Source organism: Microcaecilia unicolor, chromosome 5, assembly GCF_901765095.1.
Source record: "Microcaecilia unicolor chromosome 5, aMicUni1.1, whole genome shotgun sequence".
Taxonomy (NCBI): domain Eukaryota; kingdom Metazoa; phylum Chordata; class Amphibia; order Gymnophiona; family Siphonopidae; genus Microcaecilia; species Microcaecilia unicolor.
The window spans coordinates 119,934,645-119,956,509 of NC_044035.1; the positions used below are offsets into that span (position 1 = coordinate 119,934,645).

General features: G+C 42.0%; 1 protein-coding gene across 1 annotated transcript in view; it reads right to left on the reverse strand.

The window, feature by feature from the left end:
- The window catches only part of DLG5 (discs large MAGUK scaffold protein 5), a 298,386-nt gene that overhangs the window by 255,727 nt on the left and 20,794 nt on the right, over positions 1-21,865 (reverse strand). Inside the window, 2 exon segments of the mRNA XM_030203236.1 lie at positions 3,778-3,946; positions 6,797-6,865. Coding sequence (XP_030059096.1) covers positions 3,778-3,946; positions 6,797-6,839 — 212 coding nt within the window. The 5' untranslated portion in view covers positions 6,840-6,865.

The following is a 21,865-nucleotide window of genomic DNA, read 5'->3' on the forward strand; positions in this document are numbered from 1 at the left end:
AGAAAGTGGAAAGTGATGCATGTGGGAAAGAGAAACCCAAACTATAGTGATGTGATGCAAGTTTTCACATTAGTCACCACCCAGGGAAAGAATCTAGGTGTTATCTTTAATGATATGTTGAAACCCTCTGCTCACTGTGCAGTGGGCATCTAAGAAAGCAAATTGAATTTTAGGAATTAGGAAAGGAATGAAAAACAAAAATAAGAATGTTATAATGCCTTTATATCGCTCCATGGTGCGACCGCACCTCAAATACTGTGTGCAATTCTGGTCACCACATCTCAAAAAAGATATAGCAGAATTAGAAAAGGTACAGAGGACGACAAAAATGATGAAAGGATGACTTCCATATGAGAAAAGGATAAAGCGGCAAGGGCTCTTCAGCTTAGGGAAGAGACTGCTGAGGGGAGATACGATAGAGGTCTATAAAATACTAAGTGCTGTGGAATGGGTACACATAAATCGCTTGTTTACTATTTCCAAAAATACTACAACTAGGGGATACACAATGAAGCTTCTAAGTAGTAAATTTAAAACAAACCAGAGAAAATATTTCTTCACTCAATGTGTAATTAAACTCTGGAATTCACTGCCAAAGAATGTGGTAAAAGCAGTTAGCTTAGCAGGGTTTAAAAAACAAAAGAAAAATCCATAAGCCATTAAGATGGACTTAGGAAAATCCACTGCTTATTTCTAGAATGAGCAGTATAAAATCTGTTTTATTGTTCTGGGGTCTTGCCAGGTACTTGTGACCTGGATTGGCCTCAGCTGGAAACAGGATACTGGACTTGATGGACCTTTGGTCTGTCCCAATATGGCAATGCTTATGTTCTTATGAGGTCCCTCTATCACTGGGCTCGGTGAGGCAGCAGTTTCAAGTTGCAAATTCCTTGGAGAAGCAAAAAGTGTCCCCAAAGCCCTCTACGCCAGCCTCTTCACTTTGCTTCTGTGTTGGAGAATATTTTCTCTCCTCTTGGAGGGGGAAGGGAGAGGAAATATTGGAGGTGCTCCCATCTCAAATGCTGGAAATCAACTCCCAAGGAACAAGTCAGTCCAGAGCCTTTCAGCCAATGCACATACCAAGACTTGCCCAGTCCTGTCTCCTTCAAAATTGGAAGTCTGCATCAGAATACAGAAAACACAGTAGGCTTTTGGCACGTGCATGGGCTCAAAACGCCCCACAATGACTTTTTCTTTCATTCCTGCTGTAGACCCAGGGAGACGTGATGGGGGTGGAGGTGGAAGAGATGCTTGCAGAGGGGTAGCAAGATGGGAGAGTTAATGAGGGATTGGGGAATAAATGGCTAGAGAAAGGGAGAAGGAAGAACAGCAAAAGGCAAAAACAATAAAAAGGGAAAATGCAGACTGGATAGTAAGGAGGTGTGCAATTTGAGTGGATACAGAGAAAGAAAAATAAATTAAAGAAAACAAAGGGAAAGATCAATGACAGAAAGAAATAGAGGAGGCAGGGAAGAAAGCAAGATAAGAGGAGGAAATGCATTTCTGCTTCTATTTCTCTGGTGTTGCACTGCATATAAGGAGTCTGGTTTCTTCAGGTTTCAGTTTACATAAAGATCTATAGTAATACGGCGTATTCAATTTTCCCACTAGGTGTATTAGTATTCTGTATTAGTATTAGTATGCTGCCTTTTACTAGGTAGGGCCCTTGTTGTATGAGTTTTAGTCCTGAGTGACTTGGGAAGGGTTTTGAATTACTTTACAATTTGCCTGGTACAGGAAAAGGTTTATGTTGCTGTTACTGAGATGACACCAGAACCACAGAAGTTTTTTTGTATGGTGTATATCTTAGTTTTGCTCTGCACCTAGGTGAGGAAAGCTTTTGTAGAAGCAGAATATATGTTTACATTTAACACTGAGATGGTCTAGTGTGGAAGGTAAGAGATCAGTATTTTTTATGTTTTATGGTTTATTAAATGTAATATACTGCCTTTTATGCAAAGCAGAGCAAAGTAGGTTACAATCAATCAAATTCATTAAAAGAGATAATGGAACACCATTAGTAACAGGACAAAAAGAAAAAGGTAAAGTGGGGTAGAAAAGAAACATGGAAACAGGATCAATTCTCGTCGCCACATATTAGTATATTAGTATTACTCAGCTTCTACAATGTCTTTCCATCCTCCTGTAGGTGTCTTATCTTCCGCCAAAACCAATATGCTCATATCACCCACCTCCTTAAGTCACTTTACTGGCTTCTGATCAGGTACCGCATACAGTTCAAGCTTCTCCTACTAACCTACAAATGCTCTCAATCTGCAGCCCCTCACTACCTCTCTACCCTCATCTCCCCTTACGCCCCTACCCGTAACCTCTGATCACAGGGCAAATCCCTCCTCTCAGTACCCTTCTCCACCACCGCCAACTCCAGGCTCCACCCTTTCTGCCTCACCTCATCCTATGCCTGGAATAAACTCCCCGGGACCATACGCCAAGCACCCTCCCTATCCATCTTCAAATCCTTACTCAAAGCCCACCTCTTCAATGTTGCTTTTGGAACCTAAGCATTGTACCTCTACCCAGGTAATCTAGACTGTTCCGATTTTTGATTGTCTGTCCTTCAGATTGTAAGCTCCTTTGAGCAGGGACTGTCCTTCTTTGTTTTTTGTACAGCGCTGCGTAACCCTGGTAGCGCTCTAAAAATGTTAAATAGTAGTAGTACTCAGTGAACACAACTAGTGAAGCTGAAATGCATCCCCCCCAATCACTATGTAAAACTCAACACACTTAAATTGGGTATAGTAACTGCTGCTTTTATTAGATGACCTATAATGAATCTATTAATAGGTGCTCTACCCTCTGTCATTCTGTGACACCCAGCTCTCCCCCCCCCCCCCCTTTTCAATACCTGTGGAAGCAGATTTCCAGAGCCACGTTATTTTTTTTAAGCCTTGGTTACAAAGGGTAAACAGTGACAGAGTTCCCTTGTGTCAAGCTGCCTAAGCAGCCTTCCGGACATGTATGGAGTCAAAAGGTCCACACCCCTTGCCGACAGCAGTATCTCGAGGTCTACCTTGAATCACAAGGCCTTCAGATGGGATTTGGTGTAAACCCGGGCTATCATGGGCTCATTACCTCTGGTCACCACCAAAATAATGGCTCATCCCATGCTGGCCCTCTCTATTTCTCTTTTCTCTCAAGAGTTTCAAATACATACTATAACTGCACAACACTAGTTACAGGTAACAGGTATTTATGTAGTTGGTGGTGAATACTAAAGCATACAAAAAGTACCAAAATTATCATAGAAAACAGGATAAAAACTTTCATCACTCTCATGCTAAATCTACTTTCCTACAAGTCCTGATTCCAGCTCTCTGCAGCCAGCCAATCATAGCACTTCTCAACGAGCGTGAGCTGCGCAGTATGTTGGCCATGAACCTGGAAGCAATTGTGTACCATACAGCGATAATGTGGTTATCAGTGCAGGAGGGTAAAGTTTTTAAAATGTCGATGCTGACCTCCCTGAACTCCCCACCAGGGCCTATGAGGGAGTCAGCCAGAAGGGTCATTGGGCCCTGACCTAACAGAGAAAAGTGACTTCTGTTTAAAAAAAAAAAATTCCTAACGTGAAATTCAGCTACTGGATGTTTCCTTAATTGTCAACAAGTTCTACGTCGACTGTTCCCAACCCTGTTTGGGGCTGGCCACATGCAAAAGAGCAACCAGGAGGAAAAAAAATTCATTACACACATTACAGAGAGCACACATGGACCTGGAGGGAGGTGAGAGCAGCAGGTCATCCATTCATGGCTTTACCTGCAGTCATCAAATGTTGATCCAGGAGAGGAAAGTGCAAGTCGTTTGCGTAGCTCATCTCTCTCACGAGTCACTTGCCGGAGCTGAAATAAAATTGTTTCCAACTTCTCACTCATTTGTCTTGTGTCTACAATTACTGGCGGAGGTGAAGATGCTTGACTTGTTATACCTAGATAAGACATATTAAAATTAGCGTTTTAAAGGTGTCTAAATGTAAAATGTACATTATAAATAGGGATATTATATGACCTATATAAATGATGGGCAGAAAGAGGCAGGTGTACCACAGAAAAGGCCAGTATGTACAAAAACAAAGAACAGAAATAAAAGCAAAAGAAAAATCCAGCAATGTTTAAAAAATTGTATTATATAATAAAAACACATGAACCAATATGTTTCACCAACAGGTTGCTTCAGGGGTTAAGCATCATGTATCAGCTGAACACAAACATTTACAAAAACACTATTAAAATCATAAATATATAAACATTTAAAAGACAGAGAGGGGCATAATCGAAAGGGGCGCCCAAGTTTTCCTGAGGACGTCCTCGCAGGACGTCCCTGCGAAGGGGCAGGGAAACCTGCATTATCGAAACAAGATGGGTGTCCATCTTTCATTTCGATAATACAGTCGGGGACATCCAAACTGCGAAATTTAGGTCGACCTTAGAGATAGTTGTCCCCAATTTTCGGCGATAATGGAAACCGAGGATGCCATCTTAGAAACGACCAAATGCAAGCCATTTAGTCGTGGGAGGAGCCAGCATTCATAGTGCACTGGTCCCCCTCACATGCCAGGACACCAACCGGGCACCCTAGGGGGCACTGCAGTGGACTTCAGAAATTGCTCTTAGGTGTGCTGAGCCCCCCCAACCCCCCAAAACTCACTCCTTACAACTGTACACCACTACCATAGCCCTAAGGGGTGAAGGGGGGCACCTACATGTGGGTACAGTGGGTTTGTGGTGGGTTTTGAAGGGCTCACATTTACCACCACAAGTGTAACAGGTAGGGGGGGATGGGTCTGGGTCCGCCTGCCTGAAGTGCACTGCACCCACTAAAACTGCTCCAGGGACCTGCATACAGTTGTCATGGAGCTAGGTATGACATTTGAGGCTGGCAAAAAATATTTTTAAAGTTTTTTTGAGGGTGGGAGGGGATTAATGACCATTGGGGGAGTAAGGGGAGGTCATCCTCAATTCCCTCCGGTGGTCATCTGGTCAGTTCGGGCACCTTTTTGAGGCTTGGTCGTAACAAAAAAATGGACCAAGTAAAGTCGCCCAAGTGCTCATCAGGGACTAGCAGAATACCACACTTTGGTCAAATGCACAAAACACAGACAGACTCTCAACAAATAGGAAACAAAGGACCATAGATTAGTAATATAGAGCTGAAAAGACTGAAATGAGCCCTCAAGAAGTTAGACCCTGCATACAGCAAACAGAGAAACAAAAACTAAAATGCAAGACATCAGAGATGCACATTTCCCAAAGCTGACATATTCCAATACATACATTCAAAATAAAACACTTTTTATACTTTCTTGTCTGAGCATTTTATTTTCTCATTCGTTTTGGTTCAAGTGTCCATTCTTGTCTGAGCATTTTATTTTTCCATTCACTTTGGTTCAAGTGTCTGCTTTCTGCTTTTCTCAGTTTTTTTTCCCTCTCCCTGCAGGGTCTCCTGTCATAAGTACATAAGTGTTGCCATACTGGGACAGACCGAAGGTCCATCAAGTCCAGTATCCTGTTTCCAACAGTGGCCAATCCAGGTCACAAGTACCTGGCAAGATCCCAAAACATTACAATACATTTTATGCTGCTTATCTTAGAAATAAGCAGTGGATTTTCCCAAGTCCATTTTAATAATGGCTTATGGACTTTTCCTTTAGGAAGCTATCCAAACCTTTTTTAAACCCCACTTAGCTAACTGCTTTTACCACATTCTCTGGCAACAAATTCCAGAGTTTAATTACACATTGAGTGAAGAAATATTTTCTCCGATTCGTTTTAAATTTATTACTTTATACCTTCATTGCATACCCCCTAGACATTTCTTTTCTCTCCATATTCACCATCTATCTTCCCTCTGCATCCCTAGCCATAAGGTCCAACATCTCCTCTCTGTGCCCCTAGCCTTATCCTCCCCCATATTCAGCATCTGTCTTCTCAGGAACCCCATCTCCCTCTTGTCCAGCATTGCCCTCCCCCCTTGGACCCCTATCTTTCCAGCATTGCCCTCCCCCCTTGGACCCCCATCTTTCCAGCACTGCCCTCCCCCTTCCTTGGTCCCCATCTCCCTCTTTTCCAGCATTGCCCTTCCCCCTTGGCCCCCATCTCCCTCTTTTCCAGCATTGCCCTCCCCCCTTGGCCCCAATCTTCCCTACCTCTCTTGTAGTACCAGCAGTGGCATTGATTAGAGTAGACTGCTTCCAGCTGGCATTGGAGTTCTCTCTCTGCAGGCTCCTGCCTATTATAATGCAACTTTCTGTTCCCACATAGGCAGGACATCAAAGAAAAAGGTCCGATGCCAGCCAGACAAACTTCTACAGTATTTGTCCAGCAAATGAAAAAAGACAGATTGAGATCTAGTCTGCGTACTGTATATCTCTTTAATATCATATGTTATGAAGATGTTATGAATCTCAAGAGGGAGAGGAAGACATCTTAATGTTGAAATTAGCAAGTTAAATACAGTTAGCAATATTCCAATGGGTGTCTCTAGTGTTAGCGTGCGCTAAAAGCGTTAACGTGCCTACAGTGCAGCTTGGTAAACAGGGCCCTAGGGCTGACCAATTCTAAAATTAGAGTAAGGAGGTTATTCATATCACTAATCAACCCTAAAACCACCTATAAAAGTTCAAAAATTGGAGAACTAGATTTGTGGTCATGTTGCTCATGTCTTAAAAATTATACATCACCACAGGCTGAAGAAATTAATTCTCTCTTTAAGAGCATAAGACTTAAGAAAACCTAAGAATATATTTATTCATCTTTGAAAGGTCAAATGCCATACTCACCAATACTACTGAGAGAACTGCTACTTTCAGAGTCTGAAGGCATTGTGGACAGCACGCTTTATGTAGAACCTAAAATGAAAGGGAACAGATTTTACTCAATCATCTTCTAAACCGTCTTAAATTGTGCAATTTTACATATAATTCTAGGCTATACAACAGTTTTCAGTGCTATCTTCCAGGCCACCGACCAGCCTTTTAGTTGCTTTATTTTCACCAGTGTAACCAGTACACAAGATGGCAGCACAAATGTCCCAGCCCCCTCTCCCAAGATTATCAGCAACGATAATTTCTGTTGAGCAACTGTCCTGATCGGAGCATACTATTATTGAAAGAGTGTGCAAGACTTACAGGGCAGCTTGCATATGTTTAAACAATAAGCATAATGTTTTGAAAATAAGTACGTCATGGTTGTGGCTACATGTTGTTCATGAGACAGAAAAAACAGAGGCATCCCTAGAGATGCAATCAGGAATATTCAGTTCTACACAACTTGTGTTACACACGGTTGCAGTCTGTATGCATGTGATGATGAAATAGAGCAAGCAGGTAGGTATGATGTCATTACAACAACTATTCAGATCTAGTTTCCATAGCAGAGCAGATGAACTGCAGGCTGAACTACAGGACATAGCCAGATTTTTTGCTAACATGAGTGATGAGATTACTCTGAACAGTAACACACACACAAATCTTTACTTTGCATTATGCACCGTAAGGGAAGTAAATAAAAGAAGAAAAGGAGGTGCTTTGGTTCTCAAAATTAGTAACTAAAAAGGTAAGGAAAAAAGAGGTTAGCCTTTATAAACTACAGAAGATGGCAGAAAGAGGAAGACAGGTAACAATATCTGGAAAAGCTAAGAGAAATTGGTAGACCAGTCAGAAAAGCAAATGTAAATGGAAGAAAAACATAGCCAATATGGTAAAATTGAGGGGGGGGGGGAGGAGGGGGAGACATGATTTTTAAAGATATGTCAGTGGTAAGAGGAAGTGCAAATGTGGCACTGTGAGACTCAAAGGTGAAAGGAGGAATATGCAGAAGTGGATAAAGATAAGGCAGAATTGCTTAACAAATATTTCTGCTCTGTATTCACAAGGGCTGGGAGCAGGACCACAGAGGGGTGGTATTCCCTGAACGATTCTCAGGAGGACTGTATTTATGAGGAGCTGGCTAAACTAAAGGTGGACAAAGCGATGGGGCCAGATGGCATACATCCAAGAGTACTGAAGGAACTTAGGGAAGTTCTAGTGGCTCCACTGGCTGACATTTTCAATGCTTCTCCAGAGCCAGGAGTAGGCCTGGAGGACTGGAGAACAGCACATGTGATCCCTCTCCACAAAAGCGGAAGAAAAGAAAAGCTTGTGAACTATAGGCCGGTAAGTCTGACTTCTGTGGTAAGTAAATTAATGGAAATGTTTTTAAAACAGACAGTAGTAAAGTTTTTGGAACCCAGTAGATTATGGGCCTGAGGCAACATGGTTTCACTAGAGGCGGGTCTTCTCAGACAAATCTAATTTCTTTGAAGGAGTGACCCGAGAAGTTAGATCAAGGGACAGAGCTAGATGTGGTTTATTTAGATTTTAGCAAAGCCTTTGACATGGCTCTGTATAGACGACTAATAAATAAACTGAGTGCCCTCAGTATGGGTCCTAAAGTGACTAACTGGGTTAGGAATCAGTTGAGTGGAAGGCGACAGAGGGTAGTGGTAAATCAAGCTCACTCTGAAGAAAAAGGATGCTACCAGTGGTGTGCTGCAAAGTTTGGTTCTTGGGCCAGTTCTTTTTAACATTTTTGTAAGCGATATTGATGAAGGGCTATCTGGTAAACTTTCCCTCTCTGTGGATGATACCAAATTCTGCAATAGGGTAGACACCCCTGATGTGGTATGGATAACATGAGGAAGGACTTAGCAAAGCTAGAAGATTGGTCTGGAATTTGGCAGCTTAGATTTAATGCTAAAAAAAAAAAATTAAAAAATGCAGGGTCATGCATTTGGGCTGCAAAAACATAAGGGAACAGTACAGTTTAGGGGGTGAAGAACTTTTGTAAAAGAAAGAGAAGCAGGACTTGAATGTGATTGTATGTGATGATCTTAAGGTGGCCAAAACAGGTAGAAAAGGCACCGGCGAAAGCTAGAAGGACACTTGGGGGTGTAGTGAGAGCAATAGCCAGTAGGAAAAAGGAGGTGATATTTGAACTTAAAAACATACATTAAGCCCTGGGGCTTAATGTATGTTTTTAAGTTCAAATATCACCTCCTTTTATATATAATGCAACTTAAGATGCATGTGCTAATCCGGTCGTATTCTGGATTTGCACGCGCAACTTAATTAGCTAGCAAGCCAATCAGCACAACAACTGTCTAAGTGTATTCTGTAAACTAATACATGTAATTTCTAAAGTGCACAGTTGGAAAGGGGTGTGGCCTTGGGCGTTTCTAAAAACTATATGCGTTGTTACATAGAATACACCCAGTCCACACCTAATTAGGCATTTACACCAAATTTTACTTGGCGTAACTGCCCGAGACTAAATTTAGTCATGTGGACGGGTGCTAGGCATTTTCTATAAACTGCGCCTACATTTTGGTGCTGATTTTTTTAGGGGTGGTATATAGAATCTAGCCCTATGTGTACTATTAGCGCACTGCTCAGCGACAGGAACATGGAACGGAGAAGCAGATCTACACTTTCAGTGCTGGTAATTTGAGAAGTGTTCCAGTCCCAAAAAATGTCAAATGGATCTAGTGACCATTCAAAGGGGTGAAGAACTCTTCTGACCTTGTCTATTATGTGACGCCGATTGCCTAGAACGTGTTTTATATGTCATGGGACACAAAAACACAAAACAAAGAACAGAAATGTTTATTATATAAAAAAGAAAAGAAAAAACAAGCCAAAACTGTACCAAAGGCGTATGGTGATGAATTGACTTGGCACGTATCTATGTTTTGGCACAAACTCCTGCATCAGGAGTCACAAAATCTACAATCACAGAAAAATACTCATATGTATATATAACACTATGATAGATGTACCAAAACAAAAAAATGTATATAAATGAGATAGTCAATAAAGGAATTAAAAGAGGGGAGGGATCAAGTGTTAAATGAGATGTTGAAGGTGGTTAAAATGTCAACTATAAGAGACTGGGGAGGAGGGGGGAATAAAAGTTAAAAGATTGATGACAGTGTGTTTCAATATGTAATTGTTGAAGACAGTCTCCCCTATGTGACTGTTAACGCATTTATATTGTGTATGTACACTTTCTGTCATTAATAAAAATTGTTGAACCATAAATGAGATAGTCAAAACATGTAGATCATAAAAATATAAAGATAAATAGCACCATGCCTCAAACAATCCATAGAATTATACAATCTCAAAAAATTTCACATAACTAATATATATCAATTTAGTATAAACACAGAATAGAAACAAAAAACAAATATTAAAATACATACAAATAAAAAAATCATGACAAACCCAGCAAATTAAAAAAAATCATCTCTGATAGATAAATGGCATATTCAAATCAATTGTTTCATTCTCGCGCTACAATGCCCATTCACTTTGAATGGGCTATGTTGACATTATCGTACCTACAGCTGGTAACGCAGCTTTGTAAGGGGGGGGGGGGTATGTAATTTACACTAGTAAGTCTATCCAAACAGAGTAATAATACTCTTAAAACTACTGCACATCATGCACAAAGAAATCACACACAAATAGTGTATGGACAAATTCCTAACAAAAAGAGAAACCACATCTATGTGTTTTCCTAAAAAACTGAACATCAAAAAAAAAAAATCATAATGTCCCTGTTATGATTCCACTGAGACAGGCAGGGGAATGACTGGGACTCGCTTCTGATTGGCCTGTCAGGGATTCAGCTGAGGTCTGAAGCAGAAGACCTCAGAAGTCAGACCTATTTAAACTTACCTCTCCCTACACCACACGCTCTAGCGTTGATTCCTGTCAGCTGAGCCTGGTTCCCTCACTCAGTCTGTGCTTGTGTCACAGTGTGTATTCTTTGGAGTTTGCTTGCTCTTCTCATTGCTTGTGGTTTCTGTGTCTGCTGGTTGTTACCAGCGTGTCCTTGATTGCTTCACTGCACTGCACCTGGCTCTGCCTGGTTTCTCCCTGCCTGGCTCTGGTGTTGTTTTTTCGGTGGTACGGCTCCTGCTTTGTTTGTTTAGTTTCGCTTTCCTCAATGTTAACTCTTTATGTGCAGAGCTTGGCATTTGCTTTCTATAAGCCCTGCCTCTGTTAGGCAGCTTTTCTGTCGTTCCTGCTTGTTTGCTTAGGTTTCCCTTTACTCAGTGCTAACACTTTATGTGCAGAGCTTGGTATATTAGACTGAGGTCCCACTGTGGTTCTCATTTTGAGTCAAACAAGTGCCACTATCTAGACTGTAGTGATCATATGGTTTAACATTTTACATAGATTTGGCTGTACTTTGTTATGGCGCATTGAACCCTCTGATAAAGTACGAGCTGCAGAATCATGTCTTGAGCCGCATCCAAAATAGAACCTAGTAAGTCTTGTTCATAAGCTAAAATGTTGACATCTTTAACTTGATGAGCAAGCCTAAGTTTTGGAGTAGATTAATTTTTACATTCCTAAGGACGAGGACAAGATCTCTTCAGCAAGCTTTCAGTAGGCAGTCATTGAGATATGGAAAGATCAAATGTTTCTGCTTTTGCGGCTGCTACACCTACTAGGCATTTGCTGAAAACTCCCAGGGGCTGAGGAAGGGCCAAAGAGGGAGACTTGATATTAGTAATATTCAGTTTGAAGAAGGAGCCACCAGTATTTCTTATATTTTGGATGACTTTGGAATGTGTGTGAGCATCCTTGAGATCCATCAAATAGTCAGCCCATTTGACTAAGGAGGGAAGAACTGAGGGAAGATTGTTCATTTTGAGATTTTCTTTGCATAAGAATACAATAAGGTCTCTGAAGTCTAAGCTAGGCTGTAACCCTCCTCCTTCCTGAGGAAACATCTGAAAAGGACCCAAACTCTTTTCCTGACATAGACCAGGTTCTACTGCATTAGCTCATAGCAAAAGTTTAATTACTTCAAAAAGCAGGTGGCCATAAGCCTAAGCTATATGTCTTGCTAGTAAAATGACAAAAACCTGAGATGGTGCTCAGATTTGATAATGCTAACCACCCAAAAATTGGTTATCTACTTTAGCTGTGCAGTTGTAGCTTGCTTCATTTGTCTTTTTTTGTCTCTTGACAAGGTATAGGATAAGATTGATGCTGGGTTGCTATGCTTGTCTGGAAAAGGGTACAAAAACTTCTCTTTCTATAGTAGTTCTTTGATATAGAGTTGTGCTTGTTCATCTAGAGGACAGCGTAAATGCTGGAACTGTGGTAAAGCATAACAGTGATCTTTAGTGCTGATTGTTACAGTTGTTCTGGTCTTGCCATGTCCGAGTAAATTAAGTCAGCATTTCAACCATTGTGTTGTGGCTTTCTTCAGGGTGTGTTGTGAGGTCTGCAGTTTGTCTTTATATAGTGGGTTCTCAAACCTGATTGATTGGGTTTGAGGTGAGTGGTTTTCCTCAGGAAGGCAGAAGCTTTTGGTAGGAAACAGTCAGGGAAAGCCTGTTGGTTACAAATTTGAATTTCTGTGGGACAGTTTGCTGGTCACAAATTTAAATTTTGGTGGGAAAATGAGGCAGAAAATTCAATGAAATAATCCTGACTCTGGAGGGGGGGGGGGGGGAGGATTTCTGTATATCATATTCTGAAAATCAGGTGAGGGGGAAAAGACATAGGTCCTCAGCACAGGTACTTCTTGCATTAAACTTCTTTTGAATTGTCAATTGATTTTTTTTAAGGCTGCCTGGAGCACACCCACACCCCCCTGTAGCAAGGACCCTGCGGGGCTCCGACCCACAAGCCTCACAAAGTTACAGCTTATGTGCAATGATGGGGCTGCAGAGCATCATGCTCAACTGAGTCCAGTCTATGAACCAGGGATGTGGGACAAAGGACATTAGGCTCGACCAAGCGGTGCAGCCTTAACCTACCATCTGCTGGAAGTATCCCTAGTCATGCATCCTAAGTTTATATGATCCTTTCAAGAAATCCAGTTAATCAATTAACTTATTAGTGGAACATAACAACAAAGGCATGGTATGGTTGCATTTTCAATACTAGGGCCCAGCTAAGGAACAGGTTATTTTGAGTTAGTCTTCACTGGACCAAACATGCTTTCCTTGTGCCATCACTATCCAGCAGGTAGGCAGTGTCTTAAAAGGTGGAGGATAAAGGGTTGGGGTTTTTTTTGTTTGTTTTGGGGTTTTCTTTTTAACATTTATATCACACATTATCCCAAGCAAAGTCAGGTTCAATGTGGCTTACATTTGAAAATATAGTGAGACAGAATAGTAGAATTCAGTTACATCATGGGAACAAATAGATGGATATGTCTGAAACATTTAACAAAGTTGAGATTAGCATATTGTCATGTCCCCTACCTCACCACAAGCGGCGTCCTCGGGCTGCGCGGGGTCCCGCCGACACGCACACTTGACTGGCACTGCTTAATACTTTACAATAACATTTGCCCCAGACAAAGGGAATGAACCCAGGCCAATTGAATTAATTATGTGCTGCTGAAGGGAGCACTTCTGGAAAGCCTTGGAGCTGCAGGGGAAGCATGTAGGGAATACACCCAAACAGGGTGAACAGGCAAGAAGGGTGGGGGAATGGGGACCCGCACTCCTCAGGCAAAGCCCTGCAGGACTGAACCAAAGCCGCACACAGTGGCACTGAGAAGTGCAACTGGGGGCTGTGGAGCCAAGCTTTGAGCTCAACCAGGTATGGTTCTGAGACTGTGACCTGGAAGTGGCCATTAGGCTCACCTGGCTGCATAGCCGTGGCCAGCAGCGCAGGAAACTAGGCCATGGACAGGAGTAGGTCAAGAAGACCCCAATGTCCCATCCTGCACATCCTTCAAGGCCACTGCACCCTCCACCGGTAGGATTTGTGTTTGTTTTTTTGTGCCTGCAGCCACCAAAGAATCGACTTAAAGTAATGTAAGCCTCCCAAGCTCGTCCTGAGCAATAGAAAAAAAGGAGTCATGGTCCAGGCCACCCTGAGACTGGAAGCTGGGGTGGTCCACTGAGCCAAAATAAGCCTCATCTACAGGGAATGCTTTAGGCAAACTGAGGGATTTTGTGAATCAAGATATAAACATTCAGATCCTCCACAGCCATAGCCATAAAGGTAGTTCATTCCTCCTTGGGGAAAAAGAATGTTAACAGCTGAAGGAACATCCTTATCATCAGCCAGAATCTCTCCCTCCTCAACTCCCTCTGAAAAATAGAAGGTAGGGAAGCTGCTGCCAACCTCAATTCAGATCAAGGGGAAGATGGAGGAGCCAAAGAATCTGTCACATAGACAGGTTCCAAACATTTCCCTTCAATTACAGAATCCAATTGCAGAGGCTAAGAAGCTTGCAAGGACCCAGAAACCAACTGCCACTGAGAGAGACCAGCGACTTTTGCAGAACATAGACTTGATTTTTTTTTTTTTTGCGCTGTTTAAGAACAAACGTTAGGAAAAACGGCACCAGAGGCCCATGAGTTACAATATAGTCAGAAACCTTACCACATGTATAAGGTCTAGAAATATGCCCATCTTAAAGTGACAACATGGATCCTGCAACCGCGGGAGACAAATGTCTTTTTAAAATGGCTGCAAGAGCCTGAAAAACCGCGTTGGAGAACATCAGCTGAAGAGAGGAAGGCCGTGATTGCACAGCGTGGGGAAGACAACAGTTCACCCGCCAAAATGCCCTCGGAACACCCTGCCGACATTTCCCCAATGCTGCTCTCTGCTTTGCACAGCAAGAGCAGCGCTGACGAGGCTCTGCAGCCATCAAAAGGAAAAAGCAAGTGAAATCGCTAGTAAGCCACAAGATGAAGAAAAATGTAAAGGGACACTCACCAAATCTTCAGGAACCAGTTCTGACTCACCATTCTGGCCCAGGGTATGCTAGTTGCAGTAAAGTCAACCTCATCCAACATCCAAGTAGCCACATAAGCAGGCAAAGGTGTTGTAATGTTTTTTTTCTCCTTTTTAATTTATTTATTTTTAACTCTGGAAAGAAGGAGAAAGTGGCTGGATAGGGCTGAAGGGGAAGGACCTGGCACCACCAGGTGTACCCCCCCTAAAGCTGGCCTGCTTAGCATAAGCACCCTCTGGCTCAACTGAACCAGGAAGCCTGTGACAGACTGTCCACCACCTGTTAGAGATAGAAACAATCCCCCCCAATATTCAAAACCATTTAACTGGCCAGAAACAGTACTTGCTTGGTTAAATGACACTTAACCAGCTATATTTAATGAGGGATAGTCGGTTATTCCCCACTGAATATTCCCGGTTAGCACCCAGGAGATAACCGGCTATATCACACGATATAGCCGGCTATCCCCGAATATTTGATTCATATCTGGCTATTGTAAGCAGCTACATTAGGCCACTTAAAGAGCTGGTGTATCTTTTGCTGGTTTAAAGTTAACTGGCTATCTTTGAATATATCAACTTAGCCAGTGAACTTTAAACTGACACTGAATATCTGGTCTGATGGTTGACCGCGGGAGTTGGCTGGGCTCCCTCCCGTGGTCTGAATATCGGTCCAATACTGACTAACCAAGAAGCATACCGTCCTATAAGACAGAGTTCAGTGCTCACTATCTCCACCTGCTAGTAGATAGTCACAACCAAAAAGTCTCTGGATTCATCTGCTACAGATGCTAAGGAAGAGCTGATTCTGCACAGTCCAATTTATTCTGTACAATGAATTGTATAGATAATTTATACTTCTCTGCACAGCTGCTTCAAAAATCCAACCACGTCAGTTTGCTACAGTAGTTCTTGACAAAGTAATTCAACATCTTTTGTAAGAGTAAGAGAAGCTGAAAAATAAATGTGAATACACATTTATTACTGTGGCATGTACTAGAGTAGATGTTAATAGAGGATGGATCCTTGTGCTGATCCTGAATATTTTGACCTGCACTAATCTGAGACATGGAGAGTCAGCTGAATGATCTGTAGCAATGGCAAAGAGTGTAGGTCAGCACTTAAGTCCCATTGATGCTTTTTAGGTGGCACAGGAATGCCATGTGCTTGTTTATGCTTAGAGGCTACATCCAGAAAGTCACCTATGCAGAGGTGCCAGCACTTCTCCAGTGATTAAGAGGGCATCCTCATAGCTGTTTTGAGCTCAAGCCTGTGCAACTGCATGGCAAATGAGTGTGCTTTAGATTGTGCCAAGTTGAAGGATCAATGGCATACAACTGCTGCGCTTAGACTTTTGAAGCAACTGTGCAGGGAGTTAAAGCCAACATCTACAAAATATATTGCATTGTGCAGAATCAGCTATTCTCTGTCCAGATGTTCTTTGCTCCTCTTTCTGCACAGTCAGAAGCCCCTCATCTGCCTTTAAGGATCACAAAGCCAAATGAGGAAATATTTTTGATTATTCAGAGGAATCTGTTTATGGTGCTTACATTTAGCCTGGTTATGGTCTATTCCCAGACAGATAAGGCATCTGGAGTGGATGTTGAAGTTCTGGATTTTTCCACCACACTGAGGGCAGAGGTGGAACCCCTACTTGGTCTGTGACATGTTTCAAAGAGAAAACACAGTAAACAAAAAACAAATATCTATATCTATATATGGATATAGACAGATATACACACTAAAGGAACAAGAAATAGAACTCTTCAAATATGGCACAGTTATTTTTGCATCCATTTGAAAGGGCAGGAATGAAGAAACTACTGCATATGAGAAGGGCTGTGTGTGCTCTAAACTTTACACATAGCCCCACATGTATACTCTGGAGGAAAGGAGGAACAGGGGTGATATGATACAGACGTTCAAATATTTGAAAGGTATTAATCCGCAAACGAATCTTTTCCGGAGATGGGAAGGCGGTAGAACGAGAGGACATGAAATGAGATTGAAGGGGGGCAGACACAGGAAAGATGTCAGGAAGTATTTCTTCACAGAGAGGGTGGTGAACGCTTGGAATGCCCTCCCGCGGGAGGTGGTGGAGATGAAAACGGTAACAGAATTCAAACATGCGTGGGATAGGCATAAAGGAATCCTGTGCAGAAGGAATGGATCCACAGAAGCTTAGCTGAAATTGGGTGGAGGGGGGAAGAGGGGTTGGTGGTTGAGAGGCTAGGATAGGGGAGGGCAGACTTATACGGGGTCTGTGCCAGAGCCGGTGATGGGAGGCGGGACTGGTGGTTGGGAGGCGGGAAATACTGCTGGACAGACTTATACGGTCTGTGCCCTGGAAAAGACAGGTACAAATCAAGGTAAGGTATACACATATGAGTTTATCTTGGGCAGACTAGATGGACCGTGCAGGTCTTTTTCTGCCGTCATCTACTATGTTACTATGAATTGCATTTATGTGCATGATTTAATACTGCTTCTGGACAGAAAAAAAAATTGTTTTGATGTAGCCCACTCTTGAATAACTAACCAAATATCAACATTTCTGAATACACTAATTTACTAATAAAAAAAAATTCTAATAATTTGTGAATACTAATAAAGAATTCAACTTGGGATTGACACTTTATTATTACACTTGATATATGGTCATCACATCTTACACAGAATCCAAGACCTATAAGTCTACAACTCTTGAGATTAAAAACAAAAATTAAATGATATAATTTTGTAGATGGAATTTGTGACAAAAAACCCTAACGTTGAACTGCAAATTCTTAACATACTTTTCATATTTAATTTTTTAACTGATTTAATTCAAAACCTATTTCACTTCTTTCTCTATGTAAAACATTTATTGCTTGCCAATCCACTATGTTCTGGGCAGAAAAACAAATATTAATGAAATAATATACAAAATCAAAGGCCCAACTAAACAAATTCCAAAAAACTAAAAATACAAACAGCTATACAACAAAAAAAAATAAAAACTAGTAACAGCCTTTTCAAATGAATCATCAATCCCTTGGACATCAGTGTAACAAAAACAGTAGCTGCAGGATTTATGTATGACAGCTTGGATACTAGCTAAAGCTTTACAATCTTTAAACACAGCAACCTGCTGACACTGCACTTTGAACAGTCAAATATAAAACAAAAGGCCTTCTATTCTAAAGCAAACCCAGCACAGTAGTTCAACCAGTTGACCCAGAACTCCATGCTAGTCTTTGTTACAGCAAGCCTTCCTATACCTTTGTAACAATACACCAATTTCTTAATTGTTTACAGAAGTTGTAACAGGTCACTATAAGGTAAATTTTAGTATGGAAATAATATTGGTTCCAAGAAAAGCAAACAAAAATAGAACAAGGTAACAAATTTAGGGCTAGATTTACTAAAGTGCCCTATGATGTTAACAAGCACAATTAGTAAATAGGCTCCATTGAAGAACATGGGAGCTGTGGTAAATACCTCACATTCATGCATATTTTCTGAGCAGCTGAGAGGCACATTCTGATAAATCCAGCCTTTAATCAGCAATCCCATATAACTGGAAAACAGTACTGTTCAACAACCTGCACAATCTCTCTCTCTATCATACTCACTATCTCCAAGGCATTTTGAAATGACAGATCTGAATGCATTAAGTATTTCAATAGTTACAATACTGCTTCAGTAGAGATGTCAGCCCATGTCTCTACCATTCCAAATAAAAATGCAATCAGCTCCCTTATGTTTACTGGGATTTGATAAAACCGCCCTAGATGCACAGCAAATCAAGGCGATGAACAACATAAAATAGCAACAAAGAAAGACAGCAAGAAACTCCATTAAAATATACGACAGATGTCAACATTCATTCAAACAGAGCTATACAAAGAGTTAGGAGGGAACCTATTGAGGGGCATAATTGAAGGAAAACGTCTATCTCCATGGGCGTTTATCTCCGAGAACGGGTCCGTGAAGGGGCGGACCGAACCGTATTTTAAAAAAAAATAGACGTCCATGTTTTATTCGACAATTTGTGAGCTGGGCGTTTTTGTTTTTCAGTGATAATGGAAAATGAAAGCGCCCAGCTCAAAAACGAATAAATCCAAGGCATTTGTTCGTGGGAGGGGCCAGGAGTCGTAGTGCACATGCCAGGACACCAACCGGGCACCCTAGGGGGCACTTTTACAAAACAAAAAAAAAAAGGTAAAAGAGCTCCCAGGTGCATAGCACCCTTCCCTTGGGTGTTGAGCCCCCCAAATCCCCCTCAAAACCCACCGCCCACAAGTCTACACCATTACTACAGCCCTAAGGGGTGAAGGGGGGCACCTACATGTGGGTACAGTGGGTTTGGGGGGCGGTGTGGAGGGCTCCCATTTACCAGCACAAGTGTAACAGGTGGGGGGGGATGGGCCTGGGTCTACCTGCCTGACGTCCACTGCACCCCCTAATAACTGCTCCAGTGACCTGCATACTGCTGCCAGGGAGGTGGGTATGACATTTGAAGGTGAACATAAAAAGTTGTGAAACGGCATATTTTTGTGGTGGGAGGGGGTTTGTGACCACTGGGGGAGTCAGGGGAGGTCATCCCCGACTCCCTCCAGTGGTCATCTGGTCATTTAGGGCACTTTTTGGGGCCCTATTCGTGGAAAAACAGGGTCCAGGAAAAGTGCCCTAAATTCTCGCTAAAAGCGCATATTTTTTTTCCATTATCGGCGAAAGGCGCCTATCTCTGATCGGCCGATAACCACGCCCCAGTTCCGCCTTCACCACGCCTTTGACACGCCCCCATCAACTTTGTCCGCATCCGCGACGGAGTGCAGTTGAAAACGTCCAAATTCGGCTTTCGATTATACCGCTTTATTCGTTTTTGTGAGATAAACGTCTATCTGCCGATTTGGGTCGCAATATAGGCGTTTTTCTTTTTCAATTATAAGCTGGATTGTCAACCAACCCAACTGATAACAGGGATATATATAGAAAAGAAAAAAAAATATGTCAATCAAAAGCTATTGGAAAAAAGGTGCATCTTCAGTGACGATAGATCTTAGAGCAAGTGGAAGATTATTCTATTTTAAAAAAAGGAGCCAAGAAGTAGAAAGCACTCTTTTGCATGGCTGCCCAGTGTGCTTGAAATGGTCTGGGAAGAGTCCATCTATGATCATTCGAAGCATAGTAAGCAAGGAGGAGAGTAGGGAATAAAGTCCGACAAAATATTCTGGAAGGCCAGTAAGAAGGGCTTTGTAGGTCAGAGCAAGGATCTTGAATTGGATCCTCTGGTTTATTGGTAACCAATGAAGGTGTCTAAAAGAGTTGTAATATGATTCCGATGCTTCGCCAAGCACAGGCTTTGGTGTTCTGGAGTGTTTGGAGTCTCTACAGTTTGGATTTATAGATCTTAGCATAAACTACATTGCAATAGTCAAGAAAGGAGCCAATGAAAATGAAGGAGGAATTAAGGAAACTCCAAACAGCTCTAATTTTACGGAGTGCATGAAAAACAGATTTCAAAACTGATGAAATTTGAGAGAAATCAATAACCCCTAAGTACTTAAACTGATCAACAGGCTGTACTGGGAGGCCAAATAGAGTGGGAATGAACACTGAAGGAATGATATGCCCAGATATCCAGCAAGCTTTCGGAAATTTAGGACCAGATGATGGCCCTTCAACCAAGATGCAACTTTTATCAAGACAGAATTGGAGAGGAGAGATACCCAGATTGTTTATAGTAGTACAAGCCGCTGAGCCCATTAAAATGGGCAAGAAAGCGGTCGGAGCCCCACCAAGGCACCGCCCAGGAAAGCCGCCCCGGGGGACGGTGGCAGAGGAAAGCACCCGGGTCACAGCAGCAGCAGCTCATCGGACGTGTCGGAGTGCGCCTCGGAGCTGCTGTCTGATGATCCCCGCCCGGTGCTCGCCAGTCACTCACAGCTCTGTTCCTGCCTCCTCTAACAACGTTGGCTCGGAAGAGATCTGTGACGTATCGCACATGCGGAAAACAGCTGCGCTGTTCTGCGCATGCATGGCACGTCGGTCACTCTTCATGTCTGCGTACAGGTAGGTACTTAAAAGATTGGATAAGGGAGGTGAGGGGGCTCAGAAACAAGTTAAATAGAATGGGATAAAATATAGATCCCTGTGGTACACCACAGGATAAAGGATAAAGTTGAGATTTACTAGTCGTCAGTGAGACCCGAAATATACAATTCTGCAGAAATGAAGAGAACTATTTAAGCACTGACCTCTTACACCTATAGCCCTAAGCCATTGGAGAAGAAAGGTGTGATTAATGACAAATGCTGCTCACAAACCCAAGGATACAGACACAGCAACAAAGCCATTGTCAAGTTTACGATATATTTCGCTTAAAAAAAGGTCAATACTAAACCCAGGCCTAAAGCCTCACTACGTGGATGAAAGATAACAGAAACCCTACATGAGATTGCAGTTGAACAAAAACAAGTTTTTCAAATAACCTTAGCTACAAACAGCAGATTCAAAATTGGCCAGTAATTGGAAAGTAAGAATAATCCACTCTCCGCTTCTTAAGAGTAGGTTGGTGTGGTAGCCGTGTTAGTCCACTCTTAAAGGTTATCAATAGAAATCAAACAAAATAAAACATGGAAAAGAAAATAAGATGATACCTTTTTTAGTGGACATAACTTAATACATTTCTTGATTAGCTTTCGAAGGTTGCCCTTCTTTGTCAGATCAGAAATAAGCAAATGTGGTAGCAAATAGTATATATAAGAGAAACATCAAAGCATTACTTTGACAGTCTGACAGAGTGGGAGGGTGGGGGTATGCATGGGGACATCAAAGCATTTCATTGATATTCTAACAGGATGGGTGTTGGTAGGTGAGAGGAGGGTAATAAACAGAGAAATAACCAGAGAAATACAGCTTTATGGTTTATAATGGGTTAGAAAACCCAGATCCTTGTTAAGTCCTGTTTGTTGGGTGTCAAAATATTCAATCATTCTTATTTCAAAGGTCTTACGTTCCTGTATTGTTTTAAAATTACTTTTCAGTATTCTTACTGTGAAATCACTGGTGCAGTGTTCTGGTCTTGTAAAGTGTTGGCCC